Source organism: Egretta garzetta, unplaced genomic scaffold (assembly GCF_000687185.1).
Source record: "Egretta garzetta isolate BGI_Z169 unplaced genomic scaffold, ASM68718v1 scaffold632, whole genome shotgun sequence".
In the NCBI taxonomy this organism is placed as follows: domain Eukaryota; kingdom Metazoa; phylum Chordata; class Aves; order Pelecaniformes; family Ardeidae; genus Egretta; species Egretta garzetta.
Window position 1 is genome coordinate 62190 of NW_009258816.1, and position 25324 is coordinate 87513.

Here is a 25324-nt window from a genome sequence, read left to right on the forward strand (position 1 = left end):
AAAAGAAAAAAAAAAAAAAAAAAAAAAAAAGGAAAAAAAAGGAAAAGAAAAGGGAAAAAAAAAGAAAGGCAAAAAAAAGAAGAAAAAGGGAAAAAAGAAGAAAAAGGAGAAAAAGAAGAAAAAGGAAAAAAAGAAGAAAAAAGAAAAAAAGAAGAAAAAGGAAAAAAAGAAGAAAAAAGAAAAAGAGAGAGCAAAGCATACTGATGCAGAGCTATAATTAGAATCAGAGCACACCATGAGTCACTAAGTGCTGCAGAATCCAGTGGAAAGCAGAAAAATCTTCTGGAAGGAAGCAAGAAAAAGTTCAAAATGTCGAGCATATTGGAGTTCGTGTTTTGCCTTGTTAAAGCCGTCATGAGAAGATGAGGGAAGGCTCTCAGGCCATTACTGAAAGGTTTTGCAGAGGAAGTCCCAGAAAAAGGTACAGAATCTGCTGGCCTTATCAAATACCACAAATCTTAAAAAAAAAAAAAGGACCCACATTAGGCTATTCTACTGTCTTGCTGCCAGCTTCCCCCTTCCTTACGTGTATATTTTGAAGACACTCTGTTCCATCTCCCTTCCACCACATTCAGCACGGCAGTCCTCGTGATGCCACGACTCTAAACCAAGCACGTCACCAGAATCAAAATGACCAAAAAACAAAGCATAAGATTTTGCAGGGAAATTGTAGCCTCCTGTGCCTCATCTGCATCTGTACAGACGTATCATCTAGAGAAAGTATCCCTGAAGTTGTTTGTTCTGATTTTTTTTTTTTCTTGAGATGCTTCCTGCTTACCCAATGGTTTTGTCATTACAAGAAATCACTTGTGGGTTGTCTAATTTCTGTTCTACTCCTTTTGCACCGGTCTATCTGTTCATGTGCAAGAGCAATCTCCTCTGCCTTTTGTGGATTACTGAAATCCATTTATATAAAGGCTGGGATTTAAAACAACAGGCTAGCTTATAAAGCTACCAACATATGTCCAACGGTACTGCCTGTGCATCCACACGTATTATATCCTAGATTTCAAACGCTCGATCTCTCAGCCCACTGCCTGCACAATATCCTTGGGTGCTTTTATTCTAAGCTTTGACAGCAAGCTCACAGTCACTTTGTTCAATTTTAAACCGCACTTCCTAGCTGCTCAAAGTGAGAAAAGGTGGCTGCTATAAATTTTTTAAGTCTGTATTTTTTACCTCCTGGGATGGACAATAAATTTTTGTCCTGTGCTTCACATCTGATCAAAGAGTGGTATGCGAGATAGACGCAGCGCGTTTGTACATGTCCTATTATTTAAAATGACCAGCATTACATCTTTTCCACCACTTTCCTTTGGGCATCTGTTAACTCTAACAATTTGCAATTGGCTTTTTTTTTTTTTTAAATTAACAAAAAAAAAGGAATAGTTTAGTGGAACTGGCGAGAAGCGCATAATATTTAACTCAGTAGCCCCCATCCTCTTCTCAGAACTTGAAGAGCAGCATTGAAGAGGCCACGTTAAGATAGACTCCAGGTATCGATTCTGGAGCCCTGGTTTACACCGCCAGCTGCCACCTTCAGGAGGGCAGACACCCTCCCTTGCCAACATTTCCCGAGCAGGTCTGAAGCACAGACTGTGCTCTCTTCTGGTGGTCACATGCACACATGGAGTTTGCTTCCACATTCCCACAGATCTTTGCCACCTTCACCATCAAGCAAGCATCCTCTTGGTCCCTTCCAGATGAACTCAATGTTGTCGAAATCACTGAAGTGGTTGAGAAACTCCAGCCCCAACTTCAAAAGATGTTTGGAAGCTGTGGATAGACAACCCCTTCCAGGCTGTTGTGCAAGGTTCCAGATGCTTTTAACCACCCTTCACCTTTCTGGGTTTATGCTCTCCATGATCTGCTACGTGAGTTGCTTCTCTATTAGCAACTGTATGTTTTCAATAAGCCAGCTTATTTTGAACTCAGTGGGTCCAAGAACAGTTTTATGAGCAGTTTTACTTGCAGATGTTACTGTAGCAGGGGTAGTCACCTCTAGGACAGCGAACTAAACAGCTGGGACAGGTAACTCGTACTGTCACCGCAACATCTGGATGTGGATGACTATCTGCAGTCTCAGGTAGTCAATTCCTCTTTTTTTTTCTTCTTTGTTCAAGTCACATTCCAAAGTGCTTCAGAATAAAATTTTCAGGTCTTTCCACTTGACAGAGAACCGTGCAGACTGAATGTGTTGATGACTGGGAGCTACACTCAGCAGTATTAACCTACAGTTTTACTCCTCAGTCACCCTAGCACCTTGCTGGAACCCCCCCATCTCCCTCCTGGGCTCTACACCCAGATTTCCCTCCTGTAGATACACAAGGGAAAGCTGGGGAGAAGAGGCTTGCGTGCACCTACGGTCTCAGGCTGACAAAAGCTAGGACAAGCCAGGAATTTGGAAACCTAAGCTTCATGGTCAAGAAAGTCAGTGGCACTCAGACTACACACAGAAGGGACATTTGTAAAGCTATACGTGCTAGAAGCATGAATTTAAATCCCCTCTCCCTCCATCCTACCCCGTACCAGTAGTGCTGTGCTGGCAAAATCCCCAGTGTGAACACAGTTGTGCCAACAGGAGAGACCTTTGCCAATTTATTTTATGCCGTTCGGTAAGGTGATTTACCTTTGCTAGTGAGGAGGAGGCTACGAGGCAGAGCCACTCCTCAGAGCGAGCTCTGAGATTTGGAAATGTAGCCACAGGTCACTTTTGAAGTATTGGGAGATTTTTGTTGGTTTTTTTTTTTTCTTTCCTTTTTTTTTTTTCTTTTCCCTTTTTTAAACAAATAAGGTCTGCTTGCCAAGCTCTGTTTAACTTGGTGAGAATTACAGATCACATTCTTCCTGGAGCAAAAGGTCTGAAGTGTAGTCAGCTGTAGAGCCTGAACTATGAAGAAAGCACCCCTTAAAAGCTACATGTCAAGTAGTCCCACGGCTGCGTGTTTTACATGAGGGTGAGGGCTGGGCGGTTTGGGAGGCTTAATGGCTGCGCTGAGTAAATGGTGAGCAAAAAAAAAAAAAAGAATATTTACTTACCAAACCAAGCCTGTTGCTCTCCTTGGACTTCTATAGCCAATCCAAAGTCTGCCAGTTTTACTGCTGCTCCCTTGGATTTGCTAGCTAAAAGTAAGTTCTCAGGCTTTATTCAGAGAGAGAAAAAAATTGAGACGAAAAGGTAAGTACATGTATTTTAGACAGGTTTTCACTTTTTTTTTTTTTTTTTAGTTACGGTTGTCTGGAAAAGAACAAATACTTAGAGGAGTGAAAAAGAGAAAAAAACCCACGCGTTTTCTCTGTGAAACTGCAAAACCCTGCACTTCCCATTCCTACTTGGAAAGAACCACCAAGCCTGTAAACGGCCTTCGCGATCCCATGACGGCAAGACTAAGGACAGCGTGCAGCTCTGCTAGAGGAGGAGGCTGGCCAGGCTGGTCATACGGAACCGCGACGCCCGCTGGCCTTGATGGGACAACTCAGAGACTCCTAAGAGCTCAACATGGGAAAAACGCTGCAGAAGAAGCCCTGAGGACACATGTTCTCCCATTACTACTCCAACCAACACAGTTTGCAGGATTAGGCGCCTAGAACTGTCAAAATGTAAATACATTTTCGCATGGCAGCTTAACAACACCAGCCTTATTCTTTGTCTTTAGAGGGCAGGTGTATTTACATTGCAAGTCCCTCAGCAAAACCCGCACGGCCACGTTCGTGCTTGCGGAGAACCTGTCACAAACACAATCAAAGTTCACAGAAGTTCCCAATCAGCTTTTTTTTTCAGGGTACGTTGGTCACATCTGGAAGCAAATGCTACGGTACACTTGCATTAGAAAGTCAAGGATTTGAATGTAAGAACAGCGCTCATTCTCCTGTTCACAACGTAGCCTTTTAACTTCATTTAGCAAATATATCCATGCTAATTGTCCAAAGGTAGCTTTATTCTGCGAATCTTAACTTTTTTTCTTTTTAAACAACTTACAAAATACTGTAGAATTCAGCAGATTATTTCAGAGAACTGTGACCACTGTAGCATTTTCTTGCCATTTCTTTCTTTCTTTCCTATCTCCATTGTTTTTAAAAAAGGTCTTGTTCCACCTTTACGTAAGAACAAAACCTCACTTCCAAGGGTATTGCCGTGACTCTTCCAGAAGCAATTTTTGTAGTGATCTACCACAAGGGAATTCACTATATCCAGTCTCGCACTGGGGACCTGATCCTGCAAACTCTTAGGAACGCGCGTTTCGTTTTAAACCCAGCAGCAATCGCATAGGCTCCCAAGGGACTCTTTACGGGATTACAGTTAATCCCATGCAGGTACGGAGCTTGGGAACAATTAAGATCATAAGCTTCTTTCAGCAAAGGCTATCTTTAACACATCTGTCGAGTATGCAACGAAATATGCTCCAGCCTAATTAAGACCTCAACCACTGTGACATTAATTAACACCACAACTGGCCCTGACAAACTCTTTAGTCTAAAGGTGGTTTTCTCCCTCTCGCCAAACTGTAAAGGAACATCTTTTCAGCAATTGACAAACACCATTCTCCCACCCTTCCCTTCGTTGCTTTGTCATAGAAAAGACATTATGAAAAGCCTTTCATCAGCAGTTACTTGATGAATCTTCTGTTCCACATTTTTCAAAATTGAGATCTCTCAGAACAAAACGTAATCTTCATATTCACTTAAAATGATCAGTAACCGCTTCCACGACATTATATCAAGGACCGACTGAATAGCTGAGGGCTCTTCTCTAGGCTCATCGATGCCGATGTAAGCAACGTCACGCTACTTGTCACTGAGCTACACTGATTTCCACGCAGAGCCACGCAGCTCTTGGAGGTTTCCTATCAGAGCAAGAGAAGTTTACAGTAAGTACCTCCTGGGATGCACTTCTTCTATAAACCTCTTAAAGCAATGGACGCTCCTATTTGGTTGCGACCTTCGCCAATGCCTCACCCTCTCGGTTGAAACACAAGCACGAACCTACCCAGCGCGTACCACTTCGCAACACGGGATTCCATTCAAAATAGTTGGTTTGTGTTTTCTGCCACTGGTTCTTTTTTTTCCGGTTTGTTGATTTTGGGTTGGTTTTTTTTCCCCCCTTGGGATTTTTTTTTTTTTAAATTCCATTACGCATCTTTACTCTGCCAATCGAAGCGCCCTGCGGAATTACCCTTGCCACAGGTGGCTATGTTCCAACAGAAGCTGAAGCAGATTCCCCGATTTACTCCTCCCAAAAGGCCAAAGACAGCGGCCTTTTGGGCACTGTTGTGTGGGGCTCCGCGCTGAAGCGCCGCTGTCATTTCAGAAAATTATCACGCATGCACTTAGAATGACTGCAATTACTTGGAAAACATGAGCAGCCCAGCGCGGGCCACGCAGGACTCGCACTTTTGGATTCAATACCGTCACCTTCTGTTACCGGCAGACCTGCTGCAGTCAAGCATGTCGAATGGCCATCTTAACTACTGAAATTACTTACAAATAAATTAATGTGATTTATGCCTTATTCTTCCAGAGGTCTTTAATTCTTAGAGACCAAGTACTTACGCCTCTGTGTATTTTTTCCTTGAATGTAACGAGAGCACCTGCTTTCTAGTTTGGTTGCTTGGTTGTTCTTAATTTAACTTCAACGGGGAGTGCAAGAGGGCCGTAGACATAGAGTTTCACAAAAGCAGCAATGCTGCTGACTGCCAAGAATTGAACTTCCTCCATGGAAGCGCACTTTTCCCATCTGCTAAAGACAGACTGCCACCAACATGTTAATTTTTTCTGGATCGAGGATCCACCACCATTCTGACTTATACCGAGGACAGCAAACAGAACAGCAACAAGCACTTCTGCAGGTCATAAGAAGCTGCAAAAGCTCCTCTCTGTTTGCTACTAAGTTAGGCTAAAAGGAAAGTTAAATAAAACGAGATTGTCCAAAATCTCCTTCTCTCCTTGCCCTCCCCGCTCCCAGACACGCCATCAAATTGCAGTCTGAGTTATCGAAAAAAAAAAAAATCCATCAAGTTTTGTAGTTTAAGGATCCATGCCGGGCCATGACCATCTTCCACTTGTCTTGCAGCTCTGGTCTTGGGCCTTGGCATCTTCTTTTCGGTACGGAGAGTTCTGCTGGGATCTCATCACAGACCTTCATTTCACTCCCTGGTTTTTTTTTTTTCTTTTGCCACAAAGTAGTAACCAGGGAAGGATGGTCTTCTGCTTCCTGAAGTCTTCCCTTTCAGAAATGAAACGGGGTGCTACAGCTTGGCAGAACCATTTTTTTCTCACACTGTTTTTCCAATTCATCCTGGATTTGCCAGAGTAAGAAATCCACACACGGTTTTGAGCAGAGAACAGCCGAATTTAATGCATTTCCCAAAGAAAAAGTTATTTTTTGTGAATGTGTGAGGAGTGCTAGAAAGCATTCCTTATTCTGTCAGCTTGCATGGCTACGATCGTTTTTTTTGTTTTGTTTTGTTTTTTTAGAATTCCTTTCCATGCTGGAAGCAGGGTGAGGAGAGGATCTGCTGGAGCAGCTGGACAAATCTGACATCCTTTCATTTAAACTTGCTCCACGTTATCCAGCTGCCACGCAAGCTTTATGGCCTGGATAGAGACTTGTCAGTCTCCTGTTGCACAACCGTGGCACGGGAAAATCCAGAAGCGCAAGATGGGGAGAGAGTTTTGCCTGCGTGCCTTTGAACTCCCTCAGGCTCCCTGCGCTTTCAGAGCGTAACCCTTTACGTTCCTACAGGGCGACAATGAAGACTTCCTAAATTTGGACAATAACAGTTATTCGGGAGCGACGGACGGCAAGAAAGATGACGGCATTCTGATTCCAACATTATTAGTGACGATAACTGCTGGAAGACTCCTGGGAGGAAATTCCTGCTCCCCATAACTCATGCAGAAATGAAAATAAGAGACAAAGAGGCTGTGCCAGAAGGAATTTGTGTGCTTCACGGCCTAAGCCCACACGCCATTTTTTCTCTGCCTTTGCAAGGGATCTGATATTTCAGACACTGCGCTTCCATTTGATTGCAAAATAAACCATCGCCTTTTACTTGAGGATGTTGATGCCCAAGTGCCCAAATTAAGGCCTCTCCCTTAGCCACACGGCTGGCTTACTCCCAGCTTTGAGACAGCTTTGTCTCTCTGAGCTTCCCAGTAAAACAAAACGATCTTTACTTGTTTCTTTCCATGCCGACATGCTTTAAATGCAGAGAGCATTTCTGCAGCAGACGTCTCCAGCCATTTGGGTATGTATGTGGTTAAGAAAGAGGCAACGCTCTTCTCAACACAAGGGTTTCCTTTCTGAAGCTTCTATCCCAACGCTACCACTTGTCCGGAAGGAACTCCACTCCTCGGGTGACCCTGGCGAGAACACCGTGGAAATTCCCGCTGTCTGAAGACGTTCTGTAGCCCAGCCATCATCTGGAGGGGAGAGAGGTCTCTGTGCCAGCAATGTCATAGCGGCTGGCCTTCCGTCACCGAAACGCATGACGTGCCAACGCTAGTGTGCTTCCCAGGAGCACTCCGAGTTATGCTTGGGACGGATGGGAATCTCCCCACAGAACCCTGCCCCAAAAGCTCCGGATGCCGGAGAGGAAGACCGCGTGTTCAACGAATACAACCAAATGCTCCAAAAGCAACTTCTGTTCTGCCTGGTACTGACAAAGAGGTGCCAGCGGATGCTTGCACAGCCCAGATCTGGATGGCTAAGTATGGGCAAGCCTTCAGCAGATATTTTCCAGGGAATGCTAGTGGTTCGTTCTTGTGCATAGGTGAAGCAAAGTTTAAAAAAAAAAAAAAAAAGGATAAAAAAGAAGGAAGGAAGGAAACTGTTTACATTTCCATGGCTGAAGGCTCTGATTTGCTGGGGTTTGCGGCTCTCCGCTGCGGCGGGGCGGCAGCAGCACTCACCTTGAGGTCGCGATGGACAACGCCCATCTGATGGCAGTGCAGCACAGCCTCCAGGATCTGCTGAATGCAATGACTGCATGCAAACACCAGAGCACGACGGCCTCAGGCACCAGCCTCGGAGACATTGCTTCGGGTCGGCCGCTGCCTTTGGGGTGTAATTTAGTTTTGTTTGGTTGGGTTTTTTTGTTCTTTTCTGGTTTTTAATGACAATTTTCTAAGGAAAATTGTCAGAAAAACGTACGAATTTTGCCAATAATTCGTGGCCGAGGTCGTATTAAACATTCGGCGTCCTCCGTACGTTTTGCCCCCCTTTCCTTACCGCGAGCGCTCTCAGAGGCGTTAGAAATTGTAGCGGCCATTGAGGTAACACAAAACCCCGCTCCGAGCGAGGTGTTTTAGGTAAACATTTAGTGTTTTAGGTAAATCATTAACTTCTCGCCGCCCAATTCGGCTGGCGGTTAGCATCGCTTGCCTGAGGGTTCGTCATACTCTAACGCAGCAGCGTGCGACCGGCTGTTCTGCTACTGCAACCCGGGGTTCTCAGAACAGAAGCGGCGGTTTAAATCTGCAAGCTGACATACATCACAGCCAAAGTTCACCTCCGTGTGCGTACACAGCGATACATGGACACCCAGAACAGAACACCAGACACGTTCGACAGCATGGGGTCAATCCAGCGCCTTGGAAGGAGACAGGTTTTTTTGTTTTTTTTTTTTTTTTGGCAACCATTCCCCCTTTTGCCATGATGTATATTAGGCCTGTAGACTTGCAAACTGGAAAGAGGCGTCATGCATGAATTGTTCGTCTAGTTGTTTTGAGGGTGAGTAGGATAGGCAAGGGAACATCGCAGACAACCCACCCTCTGCCCATCCCCAGTGGAAAAAAAAAAAAAAAAAAAAAAAAGAAGAAGAAAAGAAATCCCCCAAAACTCTTAGATCCAATGTTTGGGCACCAGATACTGACCTTCAGGTCTCTGTGAACTATGCCATTTAGATGACAATGATTAACACTTTCTAGAATCTGCTGTATACAATGACTGCAAAGATACAAGGGCAGAATGGAAGGGAGAACATTTTAAAGGCACATAATCACATCAAATACAAAACAAAATAAAACTTTAAAAAAATAGAAAGAACAAAACCAGTTTTACACCTCCTGACAAGTCTCGATTGCACACTGAACTGGAACAAAAGTGTGTTGAATATAGAGATATTTCCAGCTCTAACGCATCCAAAAACCAAAGCAAAACAAAAAAAAAAGAAAACCAAAATCAAAACCAAACCAAAAAAGACATTTAACATGGAACATATGACACCTATGAGGCAGAATCATTAGGTTGTATTTTCATTCAGCAGTATGGAAGCTTTTTCCAGTTTCCAAAAACTGCTACAGGAAAAATCAAGTGGAGGCAATAAAACATTTAGTCCTATGTTTTGGGTTTTTTTGTTTAAATTTTTACAGTGAAGTTAACATTACAACAAGGGCTGAAACAAGAAAATGTTCAGAAATGAAGTGGCAGACATAAAACAAATGAAACCAAGTCAAAAGCTAAGGAAAAGCAAAACATTTCTCATTTTGAACCTAATGGTTTCTTAAAAACTATTAGTAGAATAAAGCCAAGGCGTTCAAAAAGGTGGCATGCGTTTTCATTTAGAACGTCGTCAAGCGCTAGCTTCGTTAGGAGGCACTCAGGAAATGGACATCCACATTAAAAATGCCGACAAATGTTTCATTTGGGTGCTTTAAATAATTCAATTAGCACCTATTTTTCCATGCCCAGGTTTGCAAGTTTTGGCCAGCCTAGGATGCCAAAAAGCACAACTGAAGTATTCGTCTTTTAGAGCGCTGGAATTTTTTCAGATGTTTTTCAGCACCACAAGCGCTTATATTTTTTTTTGTTTTTTGTTTTGTTTTTTTTTTAAAGATAACCCTTGTGGCAGAAGTCAGCGACTATAAGTAATACATAGTAACCAAGGGCCAAGGATTTGATACTGCTCATCCAAACCGTTTTGACCATGGAATTCAGAAGGAATGGTCATAAATCAGGAACTGGAGCCCAAGCCTGAAAACCCTTTCTTACGCGAGTAGTTCCCAGCTCCCTGAGCTGGTCTGCTTATGTGCGTAAAGACTGCTCGCGTGAGTAAGGGCTTGCAGGAGCAGACCAGTATTATCAGTCCTAGGATATGCATCTATAACGTCCATTAACTATTTCTACAGGGATACACGCACACACACACAAATATATATATATAAAAATATATAAAAATACAGAGATGCATGATAACTAGATATTTCACTTATTTGGTCAAGTTTTTACTGAATGTGTAAAATGCATATATATATATGTATCTATCTCCTATATATATATGCACAGCGCCTTCCAATATGTCGTAATTCTAGAACAGAAAACAATCATTGCAATTTTTCCTTTTAAATCACAAGTAACTTCAAAACACACAATGACACCATATGCTGGCCTTTGGCATCAATATTAGAAATTTTGCTTGAATCACAGTAGGCAAAAAGTCATTCACAAATTTTTTCAACATAGCTCCTCTCCTTCCGCCCCACTTAAATGACTGATTCTGTTTTTCCTTCCGTAGTGTGTTTTGCTATGTGTTGTTCCACATTTAAATGCTTAAGAGTAATGACGTTATTGCCATTCCTACAGAAATTATTAAGAGCAATAAGCAGTGGAAGCTTCCCAATATTCAGAGTAACTTCTTGCACTTAATGCTTTCCGGTCATCTGCCACTTAATTCCACATGTAAAGGAATAACCGAAAATTAAAGGTGCTGAACACGTATCAACGGTGGTGTGTGACTATGAACACACAAAACCATGAGGGTTCCTTAAATTTACTCTGAGATAATTTTTCTGTGAGGACTGTAGCGGTAAAACATGTTTTCTTTAAAGTAACTGACCACAATGTTTAAGGCTTATAATTATAGAAGAATATTTAGGATTTACTAAACATGAGGGCAAACAGATTCTGAGATGGAAAAATGGCCCTGATGCTTTATGTCAGCATCCAAATTATGATAATCGCCAACTTCTTCTTCAAGTTTTTCAACAAGCACTTGCAGAAAATTGCTAGGGATTTCATATTTGAGCTCCGACTATGAGATGCACAGTATAATTGCTTATTGATGAAACACAACAGAAATGTTTACACATGAAAAGGAAATTAGTGCTTCTGGACCGAGAACAAAAATGGTATTTAATGTAAAATTCTTTCAAGACCAACATCTATTTCAGCCTTTGATCAGCAAATGTACGAATCCGTAGATGAGATAGCTGAAACGTTGCGTCCAGTTTGCAGAGGAGAAAACTGGGTGACCTTTTAACAACTTTGCACGTTTACAAAGATCTCAACAAACTGAAATCCACTTTCAGCTTTTTCAGATCAGCAGACGTCAGGACTTCATACAAGTTCTCCACCACACAGTCGTGAGCTCAAATCGCCAAACTGTGCCCTTCCAAGTTTAAGAGGACTCCAGGAGAAATCCTGGAGTCTCACGGACTGTGCCAGTGAGCCTGATGCCAAATGCCATGAGCTATTTAAGTAACTGTCTGAGAATTATTAAGGGTAACACTAGAAAAACAAATTACTTACCTGGCATCTGCTTCACTATAATATTCTCTTGCAACTATATCTTCAAACAGTTCACCTCCAGTGACTCTGTTAGAAAAAGCAAGATGGGAAAGGAGATTTCAGAAGTGAAAACGCGCACCTTAAATTAACTTGACAGGGAGAAGTCAGAGAGGAATAACCAAAATATCTGTACAGAAATGCAAGAGGTCTTGACCAGCAAGGCGAAGGAGCTCAAGTGGAAGGTTTTTCCATCCAAAGCATTACATGGATAAAAAGGACGTGGTGGAAGAGCAATCGTAACTAGAAAATAAAAGCCAAGAGCAGCAGCTTATAGAGCCAGACGCCGTACATCAGTTAAGGCTGCCAAGAGCAAGTATTAGTAAAACTACAAGGAACTGGCCAGCAAGGAAGGCTGCGGCTGAAGTGCAGAACAGCTCAGGATAGACCACGAACCGCAGACAGATGTAAGAAAGGAGAACACAATGATGCTAAAAAGGAAAAAGGGTCTTCAAGCGTAGGTCAAAACACAACAGAGGTGTACCCGTGTGCCAGACCGGCTTGCTTTTTGTGCTTCTGCTCGGAGGAGGATTACGGAGTTGGAAGGAGAGTATCCGTAGAAGCAGAGTACCTTAATCAGTTTAATGGCAGATTTTTTTCCTAGAAAATGTTCAGTTCTCTGAGAAAGTAGGAGTAGTGTACTCAAAGTGCCACTTAAAATAATTTAAGAGGCTTTAGTAGTACGAGGGAAGACCTGTACAATCCAGAGGACCAGTGACAGAAGCGACTGGTGCATGGTTGCATACGTCGGATTTCATTGTACAACCAGTGGTTTCATAGCAGAAAGTGGTTAATAAGAAATAAAACCGTGTTGTTATAACCCAAAGATGACAGTCCAGAAGGAGTCACCAGCAGGGTGCTGCCACAGGCTTGGAATGCATTTGAAATAGGATGATGACAGTGTCCTTAGGTACAGCAGTAAAATCCCTCCTCGTATCGTACACAGTTCTGGTCACTCACGTTCAGAAAAGGGAATTGAAAGAGCAATATGAGCAGAAAATTGCTACTAGGCTATCCGCTCGCTCACTCATCATAGCTTCTCAGAGAAGCAAAGCAAAATAAAAGTTTAAGAGAGATGAAGATAAACACTTAAGCCAAAGAGCATAAACCGTGCTCTCCACAGAGGAGAGCTGTAAGGGACAATATTGGTACAAAAATAAATAAGCATGCCATACCTGTGAATAAAAAGAGGGTTAAAATCAGAAATTATCCAACAGTCATAAAACTGGTGTAATGGAACAGGTTGTGGTAAAGTAACGGAGACAGATGCTCTATTTTTAAGATGAAGATTGATGAGCTCCTAAATACAGTCGTGAAACTTGGCTGCCTGCGTCAACAAGAGCGGACGGAAAGCCACAGGAAGACCTCTCTTGTATTACACTCTAACATTTCTCTTTGACAGAACACACCAGCGTACTTTCACAGCCGAATGCAAATCTTTATACATTCAGGTGCTGTATTGAGCGGCTGAAACCAGATGCAAGCCTCGAAAGCGTGGACGGTGCGGGGTACCTGAACACAGCCGCAACGGACGGTGCACGAGTTGGTCTCATTCTTGCTTTCCAAAACCTTGACCCTACAGACATGCCAACATAAGTAATTCCTAGATGGGAGATGAATGTTCGTATTTCATTACTGCTTATGAATGTAGTGAATTTTATATAGCACATTATATTCCCAATAAATTCCCAAATGTAAAAGCCAGAGTGGGCTACAAGATGGTTAAAAAAATCTATACTGCAATGAACACAATCGTTATTGAATACAATTAAGTTTAATAGGACTGAAAAATTAAAAAGGAGGGTACTTTGAATCTCCAGAACCGTAACATTCATTTGCAAATTGCTGTACTGGCCGCTCACGGTAGATCCCAGTGATTCAGTCACGTTAGATGATGACAGAAATGACCTGCTCAGCCAAGTAGCGTAGCTCTTTCTTCAAGAAGGCCAGTGAAAACCTTTCTTTTCATGTTTCCATTTACATTTGGGCTACATTATCCTTTTTCTGAGTTTACACCTTACTGACTTTGGAAAGTAATCACTTTCAGGTGACAGAATGCTATTTTGTACAGAAGTCTCCAATAAAATCTGGAGGCAGTAAAATAGCTGGTTGCCGAATTTGTACTCTCTTTCTTTTTCTCTTTTTGTCATCTGCCTTCCAGAAACTGGCTTTGGTTGCTGTAACGCAAAATGTTTGATGGATGCATATTTTGACAGTCTTTGATACCTCCTTTTTGCATACATATTTGTCTACCACAGTTCTGGTAAAGAGGAATAATTCTCAATCTGTGATGACTGAAAAAACAAAGCATCCTTTGATCTTACTCTTCCCTAAACCACTCATTTTTCATCCAAGCCAAAAAGAAAAGGCAAAAAAAAAGCTTTTGTCATGGAAGTGCGTGTCAGTGGGAAAGAGCACCAAGCTGATGCCTGTGCTTCTCAAGCACGGAGAAAAGAGGGGGATACACATTCTTATTTGCTGACAGTAAACATTTGCTTGGCATTGATAACCACTGTCAAACGATGAAAAAATTAAAGCAAGAGCAGAGCAGGTGAGTTTCACTGACAACCGAACACGTAGCCAACAATTCCCACGCTCTGGTGCTCTGAAGGATACATTAGGAGTAATTCTCAGAAGACAACTAAATGGCCACAAAGAAGGGAGGTCAGAACTCACCTCCATCTTCTGAGCCTCTGACTCTGAGAAAATTTTTATAGCCGTGTTAGTGGTCTTTGCTCATTGAGCACGCGTGAGTACTCTGCCCTCGCAGCAAAAAAGGTCAACGGCATCACGATACAGGACAGGCAGCGGGTGGAAGGCAGTGATTCTTCCCTTGCGTTTGGCACTCGTGAAGTCACATCTGGAGTACTGTGTCCCCTTTTGGGCATTCCCACACACGAAGGACACAGACGTAATGAACTGTGTCTGATGGAGGGCCACCAAGACGGTCAGAGTTGGAGGCACGTGGAGAGGCTGAGATAATTGGGGCTCTTCACCGTTAAGCCAGGAAAGTTCAGGGGAGATCTCATCGCTCTCTACTACTCTCTGATGGGTACAGAGACAGCGTGAAAGGCGACAGACAAGCTGAACCACCAGAAATACCAAACAGATATAAGGATTATTTTTTTTCCTTTACTGTTATTATAATTATTTACTATGCACTTGTTGCTCAAAGAGGTTGTGGCACTTCCATCCTTGAAGACATGTTCCAACCTTGACAAATCCCTGAGCAACCTGATTCAATTGGACCTTGTTCGAGAAGGGGGTTAGACCAGATAAGCTCTAGGGGATCCTTACCAACCTATGTTAGTCATCAATTTTATAAATAAAGAACAGAGCAGTTACCAATAAACTTCTTCTCATACTCCATACAGTTTGATACCAAAGTGGCCACTCCTTCTTAGACATCATCTTGTTAGGTGGACTTTTTCCCTCTGTATCTTCACTTTTGGAACATGATGGCTAGGGAAGGACCGGAGATATCTGTCATCAATACAAACTACAGAAATAGAAGAGGTCCTTAGTTACGAGGTTCTCCTTGCCTAGCGAAGGCCGTGACCCGAAGCAAAACTGTGAGGTACTCTTTGGAGAACGCATGGCTCCGTGCTACTGCTCCGGTACCAGCAGAAGCGTCGAATTGCCTTACGTGGGGGGTGTGTGCTGAAATCAGAACTCTTGGAGGTTTTGCTGATCAACAGAAATACTTAGGCTGATCTCTGAAATCCACAGAAGGGAATTAAAATAGAGGACTTACCTCTTGACTGATGCTTCTGTTAAACTTCCCCCCCCTGCCCCAGGCTAAAATAATGAAAACCTGATAATCGTACCAATGGTGTGCGGCAGGAATCACACACAGGTTCTAGGCTGTATACTTAAATTGGAAGGCAACTACCAGCATAGTTGGATCTACAACTATATCCAGGTAGGCTATACACAATGGAAGTGAAGATTGTAAAGCAGAGGGTAAAAAGTAAAAAAAAACACACAGGACTTTGGTCCTTCATATAAAGCTGCACGAATGTCTGCCAAGCTACGTCCTCCCCACAAGATTAAAATGGGAAGCAAATGGATCTCAATGCCTCTCCGATACGGATATATTGGCGACATCAGTGAGGTCCTCTTCCTTGACAGGACAGTCACAATACGAGCCCTAGGAACTTTCAGGGTATGAATTAAAAGCCACCGGTTCTCACAGATTACTACTGTTCTTTTGGAATTTTCTGAAGAGCATACAGAAATGGCAACAAATAGAGCACATGGGTTTGTTTAACCAAAAGAAGAAGCAGCAGGAACACCAAGGCCCTCTGCACCAGGTCTGTCTTTCGGAAAAGCCGGAGAGAGGGGGGCAGGCGGAAAGATTCCACGTGCAAAGGATGCTATTTCTATTTATCTCTCGGAAGAGGTACACTGAGAAGCAGTTTTTGACTGCTTCCTTCAGCAAACTTTCTACTAAAACAAATTACTGTGTTTACAGCGCTAACCACCACAGTTTTTTTTACTGCAAACATTTGCAACCACACATACAAAAATACTCAACTTCACGTACCGTGTTCAGTTGATGAGGGAAATTTGCAAAGACATGACGACATTTCAAAGGAGCTCCCAAATTAGCAAAGCTAGCTAAAAAAGACTCTGCTGGTAGTCACGCTGGCGTTTTTTCCTCCTAGCTTACATTTATTAGTTCTTAAATTGCTTTCATAATGAAGGTGTGAGGAAGCAGTCTTACAAAAATTACAGTGGCCGTATACTTTTTGCATTTATCTGTCACCTTCCTACTTCCGAAAAAAGGAAGGTTCAGGTGCTTAGCCTAGGCAACAACCATTCTGCAATTGGGCTTTTTTGGGGGGTATTTTTGTTTCTCCTCCACAGTACAGTCCCTCCACTTGGAACTCAACAGCAACGCCAGGATTCTAAATGTACCAATTGTTGCATCTCATCAAGTGCATTAGAAATGGGAGACACTGAAAAAAAGCGAATCTCATTGACTTGCACGAGAGAGTCTCCAAGTGCTACAGCTGTTTCCATTCAGATACAGCAATTAATACTGACAGGACTGATTTGATCTGAACGCATCTAACATCATTAGCGCTGAAGACAATCTCATTCGTGCTTAGCAACTGAAGTGGGCTGATAGAGACGCAAATCCTAACTACGGTTGCCTTAACCAGTAAGGGGAGGAAGAAACTTCACAAAGTCCGTTTCTAATCTCACTACGCACATTTTCTTAATCCGCAAATCACTGCATTGTAGCTAGTGAGAGAAACGTAACGGGAGCAAGTCTTTTGCTTGGGAGAAGTATCCTAGAAGGCGATCTTAAGTTAATTTTCTGAAATACGTAGGAGCCGTACTGGAGGATCAGTAAGCGGCCTCTGTTCCTTGGCAGAGACATCAACGAGACCTTGAAAATCACTGCTTCGCCTAGTCAAGTGCAAAACAACCACGTACTCCAGAATGACACCGCCGTGTATATATTTCAGGGATGGGGAGTCACCAACCGAAGATAAACTATACATAAATATATATATATATATATATGATATATCGATGCTTCAGTGCATCTATTTCCCTCGTATGCAGGGCTTCTTACAGGAACACCCCACTACGGTATTCTATCGGAAAGCACTTCTTTCGTTGTTCAACGTCCAGTTTCCACATGGATTTTAAAAGGCTTCCAGCTTCCCGTTTTGACACTAGAACTCTTCACCCAAGTGCACGCCTGTAACCGAGTACGTTAATCGCTTTTTTCCTTCAGGTAAAAGCACAGCGATCGCCGAGGTAGACAAGCGAAGCAACAAGCTTCCCCTTCAGACTGCAGACATCTCCATGACATTAATTCAAAAGAGATTATTAGAAATTCAAAACAGAAAGCGGCAATGGTTGGTTTTTTTTCTCTATTCGCAGAAAAGGCACTCTTCCTCTTCTCATTCTTATGTGGGACGCAGTCTAGAAGAAATTTCGAAAAAACCAGCCGTACTGAATCCCACGCAGTCTGAAAGAAATCATTAAGATAATGACGTGATGGTACACGTGGGTGGAGTGACAGTGTTACACCACAGTCAGGCTCCCGTGGAATAAAAATTAAATAAATAAATAAAAGCATGTACTTGGCCTTCCTGTTAAAGAAGTCCATATGGTACCTCTGTTTGTGGCAGCTCTTTTATGTACATTAAAAAAAGCCACTAACCCATGTATTGGTAACTGCCGTAAAAGTTTCACTAATAAATAGTATTAGTGAGCATTAAAGCAGTAATTTTTTAGTCTGAAGGAAAAATTGACTGTGAACAGCCATCCTTACTAATTAGGCAAAAGTTCTTCAAGAATGCAACACCTTGCTTTTCCAAAGACAGCCATCAGCCTGTACGGTCACTACCTCCTACCGTTCACACGTTTTCTTTTTTTTTTGCAAAATAATTCATTCTGACAAAAAACCCCAAACCACACAATCAAAAGGTAAAAAGCGGCGTATCTATGCTGAAGCCCTGATTCTTTGAAGAGGATGAAAACCAAAGCCATGCAGACAGTTGTAGCTGAAGGGCATACGCTTGGGGGGCTGGTCCTGTGTTTGTCCTGAACGGGACTGACGGGGAAACGGAGGAAGCTCCAGCCAGCGTAGAATGCTTCCTTGCAGAATTGAGCTTTCTGCCAAGATGGTATCTTTGGGTTAGGTATTAATTTTTATTGCAGAATCCCGGCTTCTATTTTTTCTGTTACTATCGAGATACAGATACTGGTATCTGCAACTCTGAAGTTGTTCAAATGCCTTCTCGTTCGCATTGCAATCACAAGCTCCTGAGGTATGTCTGGCATTGTATACTCCGTTTCAGGCAGAAGTGGACTAACTGCAATTACAGGAGGCCGTAGTTTCTAACAGTACAGCACTACAACAACAAAAAAATAAAAATGCCACCAGTTTATGAAAGCGATATTGTCCTTAGAACCAAGAATTCTGCAAGCGCTTCTTGGAAATGTTCAGGATTAAGAAGAATTTTTCCAAATCCGCATAGAAAGATTTCCTTTGTAGCCCTTAAAAAAAACCCAATGAAGCAAACCCCAGTGCATGTCAGAGCACGAGTACGCGTGTTGTGCCCTACAGCCGCTTCCAAGCCAACAGTCAGAGCGCTTACCCGTGATACATATAAATCAGATACAAGTTCCTGTTGAGCCCAGTTAGGATTTGAGTACTGAACCCTGAGTGCCTTCACTGCAGACAGACTGTTTAATGTTTTCGCATTGCTAGTCTGAAATCTGGTCTTGAAGAAGTCTTCACAGATTTCTTTGAAAAAATTAAGTCAGAAAATAAACCAGAATGTAATCAGAACATGAAAGCACGCAACTGATTGTGGAAGGTCCAGGTTCTAACTTACCTTCGCTGAACGCAAATATTTCAGTTTCTATGCTCAGAAATGAGCTATTCTACATTTCCAGGGGAAAGAACGTATTCGTATTCTAACCAGCAAAACCACGTTGGGCCTAAGAAAGCTCTTGGGGGTGGGAGGTGGTGTTTGTTAAAACCATAAACTGCCCTGGAAAAATTTGCAGATGAAATAAGATGACTTTACTTAAATTAAGTCAGTTTTGCAAGACAAGTCCTAATCATTGATATTTGCCCATATCCAGAACCCGCAGCAGTAACTTTTCAAGTGAGTGGAAAAGTTTGCCCGTCCCATGGAAGAATGAAGAGCATCGGTGTCTCTTTTTAAGCTGAAGAGTCCGAGACACAGGGTTCATGTTGTCACCACCCCTGCTTCCACTAACCAGCCTCATCTAGAAGAAACAAGCTCCACATACGCACCGCCACTGCCCGAACAGCTCACAGGACTGAAATTCCTGAAGCAAAATGGGAAATAAGAAGGCAGCTTCCTTTCTAGGCATTTTGCATTCTGAATGGTGTAAAAATGAAATATTCAGGAAGATATGAATCAGGAATAAAATACTGAGTCTTTCCCTCTAGGAAACTCAGGCTTACCTTTCAACCCAGCAATGGAGATTTTCTGAAGAGAAATTATTCCCCCACGTGGTGTTTTTTTTTTTTATGTTTCCTTTACAGACAGCTGGCTTGCAGCAAATCATTTTTTCCGAGTCATATGTTTGCATAGCTTCAGCAGATATCATGCAACTTTTACTTACATACAGACATTTTATCTTAAAATCCCCTTCAACAGTGACCCTACTCATTTCAACGTTTTTAATATGGAATCTTTACAGCGATGCTTACAAATCAGTTCTTGAGCATGCAAACGACCAAGTATGTTCCCGTCCTTCCAGATTTGTTTACATCTATTCATCCAATTCATTGCACCAGAGCCATACATTTATCTTGTGAGCTTGTGTTTACACCTAGAAGTTTGAAAACCACATCCCCCAACATGCTAAACATATGCAAAACACATACTTACAAGTCAAAGACTAAGTAATGGAATCCTTCTTCTGATATGCTGTCATGAAGCCGCACTATTGAAAGGGGGAAAAAAAAAAAAAAAGATAAAACATCAGATAAAACATCATTTTTTTAATGTCCTTAATGTCTGTCTGTGATTTAGGGGGAGAAGGGAGGATTGCAGCTCTACTGTAGAGCTTGTATTGCATCTGTGTGTGTTCTCATCTGGTTTTTTTGGTTTGTTTGTTGGTTTTTTTTTTTAATTCTCCACCCTCAGAATCACATTTTTCATAAGGTGAGATAAACAAAGAGCCAAAGACTGTTGGTGCAGCTCATGGTACAGATATTTTCAAAGGAGCTCTGCTTTTGCTGGGCCACAGCAGAACGCTGCCGTCGTTCCCTACCACCTCCTGCACGGACGGGCACGTACACACACTCTGCACCGTGCCTTTGCCCTTCAGGCGTTAGCCAGGACTAAACAAGTACTAAAAGTACAGGCAGACTTCATCTTAATATATTGTATGAATATGATTCACCTCCCTTTTTCCTAGGCAGAACCTCCGATCAATCTTTTGAATAGCGCACGCGGGAGTCCCCAGTCGCCAGACTTTTATTATCTTAAACCAGTATGCTTCATGTCATACAACTATTTTCTCAGCAGTATTACATCTTAGGAGTTGTAAATAAAACAAGATGGGGAGAAAAGAAGCCACAATTAATCACAGATGTCAGCAGAATAGCAAACTTGAAGGGCTATGATAATAAATTCCATAATCAGACAGTAGGTGATGGTTTTGAAAGAGAAAGCATCGTTGCAAACTGAGAGCATTTGACTAAATGCTAAAATAAATATACTAAAATAAATGGGGTCAAAAAGCAAGCGAGCTGTATTCCTGCTCAATTTCTATTACATATATATATACACACACACACAGGTATCTCCCTCTAATCTTCTTACCTGCCATCCGCTTCAACCACATGAACGGTGGAAGAGTCGCCAAGAGCTCATGTGGCGAAAGAGAGAAAGTCGCAAAGAAATAATGATAAAATCTACCGGCAGGCTGATGCCCGCCGACCCAAAAAGCCATTTCGGGACTTGCCAGAAGCAGAAGGAGGCGATGCCTAGAAAACAGCCACCAGCCTTCTCCAGCGCTCGTCACGGCCGACGAACTTACAGCATCCTAAGGATGAAAAGCCCATGGCGTGCGTACGGACACCCATGTATCCGCACCTAAAAGCCTTCCCCGAGAACGCAGCAGTCAGCTGCAGAACCTTCATTTTGGATTTTAAGAGTTCAAATCACATCGTGGCGGAACTACGAGTTAAGCCCTGCGGTTTCTCTTAATTACTTTAAATGAAACGGCAATTTCCACAGCTAATTTCCCCACAATACACGAAGCTTTGTCAGTAGTTTGATCCAAATCATTATCACTTATAGAAGCAAATAAAAAAATCAGGGTACCCTGAAACTGCTTCATGTTCAAAACTGAGCTGATGAAGGAAGTGGTGAAGAAAAGGATTTTCGGATTTCCCCAGATGGTAGAGCTTTATGTATTAATCATTTTTTTTTATACACTACATGACATTAAAAAAAAATAAAATCAAATAAACATGACTTTTTTACTTAATAATATTTAGCCCGGGGAAACATCTTGTGTTTACACAATACTGAGGAGAAAACCAGCTCTTGGCTGACTCACTGCCCAGAGCTCGTGATGATTCAGAAGAGCCAAGTAGGTCTAAATCAGAATTTGTGGGTTTGGCTGGTGCTATATTCTGGACTTGTCTAAGTCTTTACAAAGTGCAAGCCTTGAGCATAAAAGACCGAGGTAGTACATTGCTCCTGTGGTGAAAAACACCCCATTTATAGACATTAGTGGGACATATGTTTAGGATATTGGAATCGAATAGTGTAAATATCAAATAGTATCAAAATGTAATAAATTAAAAAACTGGAGCATGCTGGAAGAGTAAGAACAATTAATCAAATAACAACCGTGTATCATTGGCAAGAAATAGGAACCTTCCAGCTCTTTGTACTAGTGCATTTTCAATGTCTCCTTAAAGACACATTATTTATTGACGTCTTCAGTTATTCCTGTCCTTTAACAAAATCCCACAGAACAAAGGGCAACACCCCAATACACCCAAATCAACTTTCTTTCCGGTTGCGTTCTTGGGAGTTGAGATTTCAACACCCCCAAACGTCTGGGCTTTAAAGCAAACCAAATGTGAGCTGAGACACCAAGGAGCAGCCTAGAAGAGCATCCTGAAATTTCTAGCTCAGAACAGAGACCCCTAAACCATCTGGTTTTCGAGCACACTACTTTGTATGGCAGCATCAAAGACACTCCTCATGAACGAGCGCTCAGAAATCAGCAACGGGATTGAGTACCCGCCCGTGGGTACGTCACAGAGACGCAACATAACCCTAAAATAGTAAATTTTGCAGTGCAGCTAAGCACGTTTTGCATATGCCTCTCCAAAAAAGTTTACAACTTTTTAAGATTTAATTCATAGCAAATTATACCTTTTGATAGGAACTGCCTGTTCCTGAAATAGATTTGCAAGAACTCAAAGCATGGTTTTTCTGCGAATACTTTTTCTTGGATTCACAGCAGCATTCCTCTCCTTGCTGCTTGCTAACAGCATTATATTCAGAAGGGCAGAAGCTTTCATATTCAATTTCCCGTATCATGGTTGGATATCGAGAACTACCAAATACTTCTGGTGAGGCAGGATACTTGCTGCCAAATGCTTTCAAAGAGCTCCGAAGCGTGTAAAAACCACCCAGATTTTCGAAACGTCTTTAGAGAGTTGAAACAAACTATTAAATCTTAGAATTTAGAAATGAAATCCCCCTTTAAAATATGACTTTGGTATTAAAACCAGACAGCCTCGGCTTGAGCTGGTGGCTACAAAACAGTCAAAGAGCCTATGTTCATACGCAGACTTGCTCAGTTCTCATGGTTCACTCACCCAACGGCTCCAGCGTGGATTTCCTAGTGACCAGGTGAAGCAAAGGACCGTATTCTTTAATCACCGCTGTATTTTGTCAAGCACAGAATGACTTTCTTATGCACATTTCTGAAAAAGTCATTTCCTAGGTAAGGATGAAGTCAACGCAAACCAACAGTCATTAAGGCAGTTTTACAACTGCGACCCCGAAGCGACAAAGTCGTAGGAGAAGGGCAAGCTGCATTTCATTGCCTTTGGTTCGAGGCAGTACAAACCCCCTTTCTCTCTCTCTAAGTAATCGTGTCTACCACCCGACCAGCTAGGAATATCTCTATTTAAGCCTGCAACAAATACTTCATATTTACACAGACTACAACAGCCACACTAGCACAGCTATCACGTACAGGTACCAGCAGCTCCATAGCTCCATCCTGCGACCTCAGAGAAGGTAAATACCTTGACCACCACCACGCAGCGTATCAAAACTAGAGGCAAGGGTACAAGTTTTATCTCAGATAGAGGCATTTGTCGTACCCCCATTAGGAAGCAAGCCCAGCACGGCACCGTGCGACGAGGCTCCGAGGGGTGCCTGCCCAAAAGGGGAGCCGCTCCGGCTCTGTCACATCCCCTTCCAGCAGAGAGCTTCTTTGCTCAGTGCCACACAGAACCATCCCTCCCTTCAGACTAGAAAGGGATGGCGATTTGAGATGACGGAGGATGTTTTTCCTCAGCCTGGCGAGGCTATTTCCTTACTAGCCAAACTCGAACCTGACACGTCCATGGGGATATCTTCTTCAAGGACCACATTCTTTCTTTTTCTTTCCTCCCAAATGTCTGAATCATAGAAGTGAGACAAATCCTTCTCTGAATCAGGATCACATGCCCCAGATTGTCCCTGAAAAGGAAAACAGGCTCAGGCAGCCAGGGAAGATCAAAACTGCCTTTTGGCAAGCGCTTACGTTGGCTTCTTCGGTCGGTCCAGATATGGTTTTATGCCAGCAAATCTGCTAGGTGAAAATCCCAAATAAGCACGGGCAAAGGAGAAGACACGAGGTCCTGGCAGTGTGGAATAAAAGGTCCATGACAGGCACAGGGCCCGTCCAGCACGGCGCAGGCTTTGCCACTGCGCTCTGCCTGCAGCCCAGCTCTTCACTGGGACACACAATTTGGGAAGCTGTTCACAAAGTTTAAGAAGTGATTCACTACAAAAAGCACTCGTGCATTCATTGCAAGCATATATAGCTCTTTACGCACACGCATCGGGCGGCATTCAGGCACGACAAACCCAAAGGCAGCAATTACAGAGATTATTCATCCAATATAAGAACTCCCATCAGTAACCCACACGGCAACTCCTGTTTCTCCAGAGAGGCAAAAAGCATTCATGAGTAGAAACAGTTCCATCTATCTTTTTTGAAACGATAACAGTTAGACCTAATCATTATTAATTGGAGTTGTTTTCGTGAGTGCTGCCATGAACAAATGCGTTACATGGCGGAAAGGACACACGAGTAATTGTTTTTTCCCTCCTGCCTGCTGTAGCACTATGGTCATTCTCCTCCAGCAGGTTACAGAGAAAGTTTTTTTAACAACCTTTGACAACAAAGTTGTTGCTCCTCAGCAAACCGCTTGAAATGCCTGATAGGAATCCAGGGAGCGTACGGCTCTTTCTTTTTGAAAAACACTACGAGCCCACAACAGAGCAGGAATACCTCTTGGGCTTCAGCACTGATTTTCTTCTGAAATACTTCCCCATCACCTCTCTGTGATAATTACTGTAATCATTTAAGGGAGAACTCCCTATTAGCTTTATTAGCTTGGCGTTTAGCCGTTAGCGTGGACAAGCGCCAATCAGACAGAAAAGTAAAACGATCTCTTTTGTTTGACTTCTTGTGCTGAACTATAGTATTTTGTGTCTGTTCTACAGAAAACAGCTTGATATAATGGCCAGGCAACCTTATTACCTCCTTTCCACATACTTGCAATGAAAATCAAATTCTTCCAGGAAAGGAGACAAGTCAAACAGTATATAAAGTCAGAGGAAAATTCTTCAGAATGAAGATATCTAATTGTGTCTACAACTATAGAATCATTGAATGTTTTGGGTTGGAAGGGACCCCCAGAGAGCACCCAGCCCAACCCCCCTGCAGGAGCAGGGACACCTTGAACCACATCAGGTTGCTCACAGCCCCGTCCAACCTGGCCTGGAATGTTCCCAGGGATGGGGCCTCCACCCCCTCTCTGGGCAACCCCTGCCAGGGTTTCACCACCCTCATTGTGAAGAATTTCTTCCTTAGATCCAGTCTAAACCTACCCTGCTTCAGTTTCAAACCATCCCCCCTTGGCCTGTCCCAGCTGGCCCTACTAAAAAGCTTGTCCCCCCCTTTCCTCTGGGCCCCCTTTAAGCCCTGACCGGCCGCACCCCG

At 42.7% G+C, this 25324-nt stretch overlaps 1 protein-coding gene across 3 annotated transcripts in view; it reads right to left on the reverse strand.

Annotated features, from left to right (window-relative positions):
• The window catches only part of LOC104135961 (calcium/calmodulin-dependent protein kinase type II delta chain), a 167636-nt gene that overhangs the window by 49615 nt on the left and 92697 nt on the right, over positions 1-25324 (reverse strand). For all 3 annotated transcript variants that reach the window (XM_035889376.1, XM_035889379.1, XM_035889378.1), the window contains 4 exons: positions 19960-20014; positions 11528-11593; positions 8875-8947; positions 3040-3142 (listed from right to left, as the gene is read on the reverse strand). In XM_035889376.1, coding sequence (XP_035745269.1) covers positions 3040-3142; positions 8875-8947; positions 11528-11593; positions 19960-20014 — 297 coding nt within the window. The remainder of the gene's footprint in view (positions 1-3039; positions 3143-8874; positions 8948-11527; positions 11594-19959; positions 20015-25324) is intronic.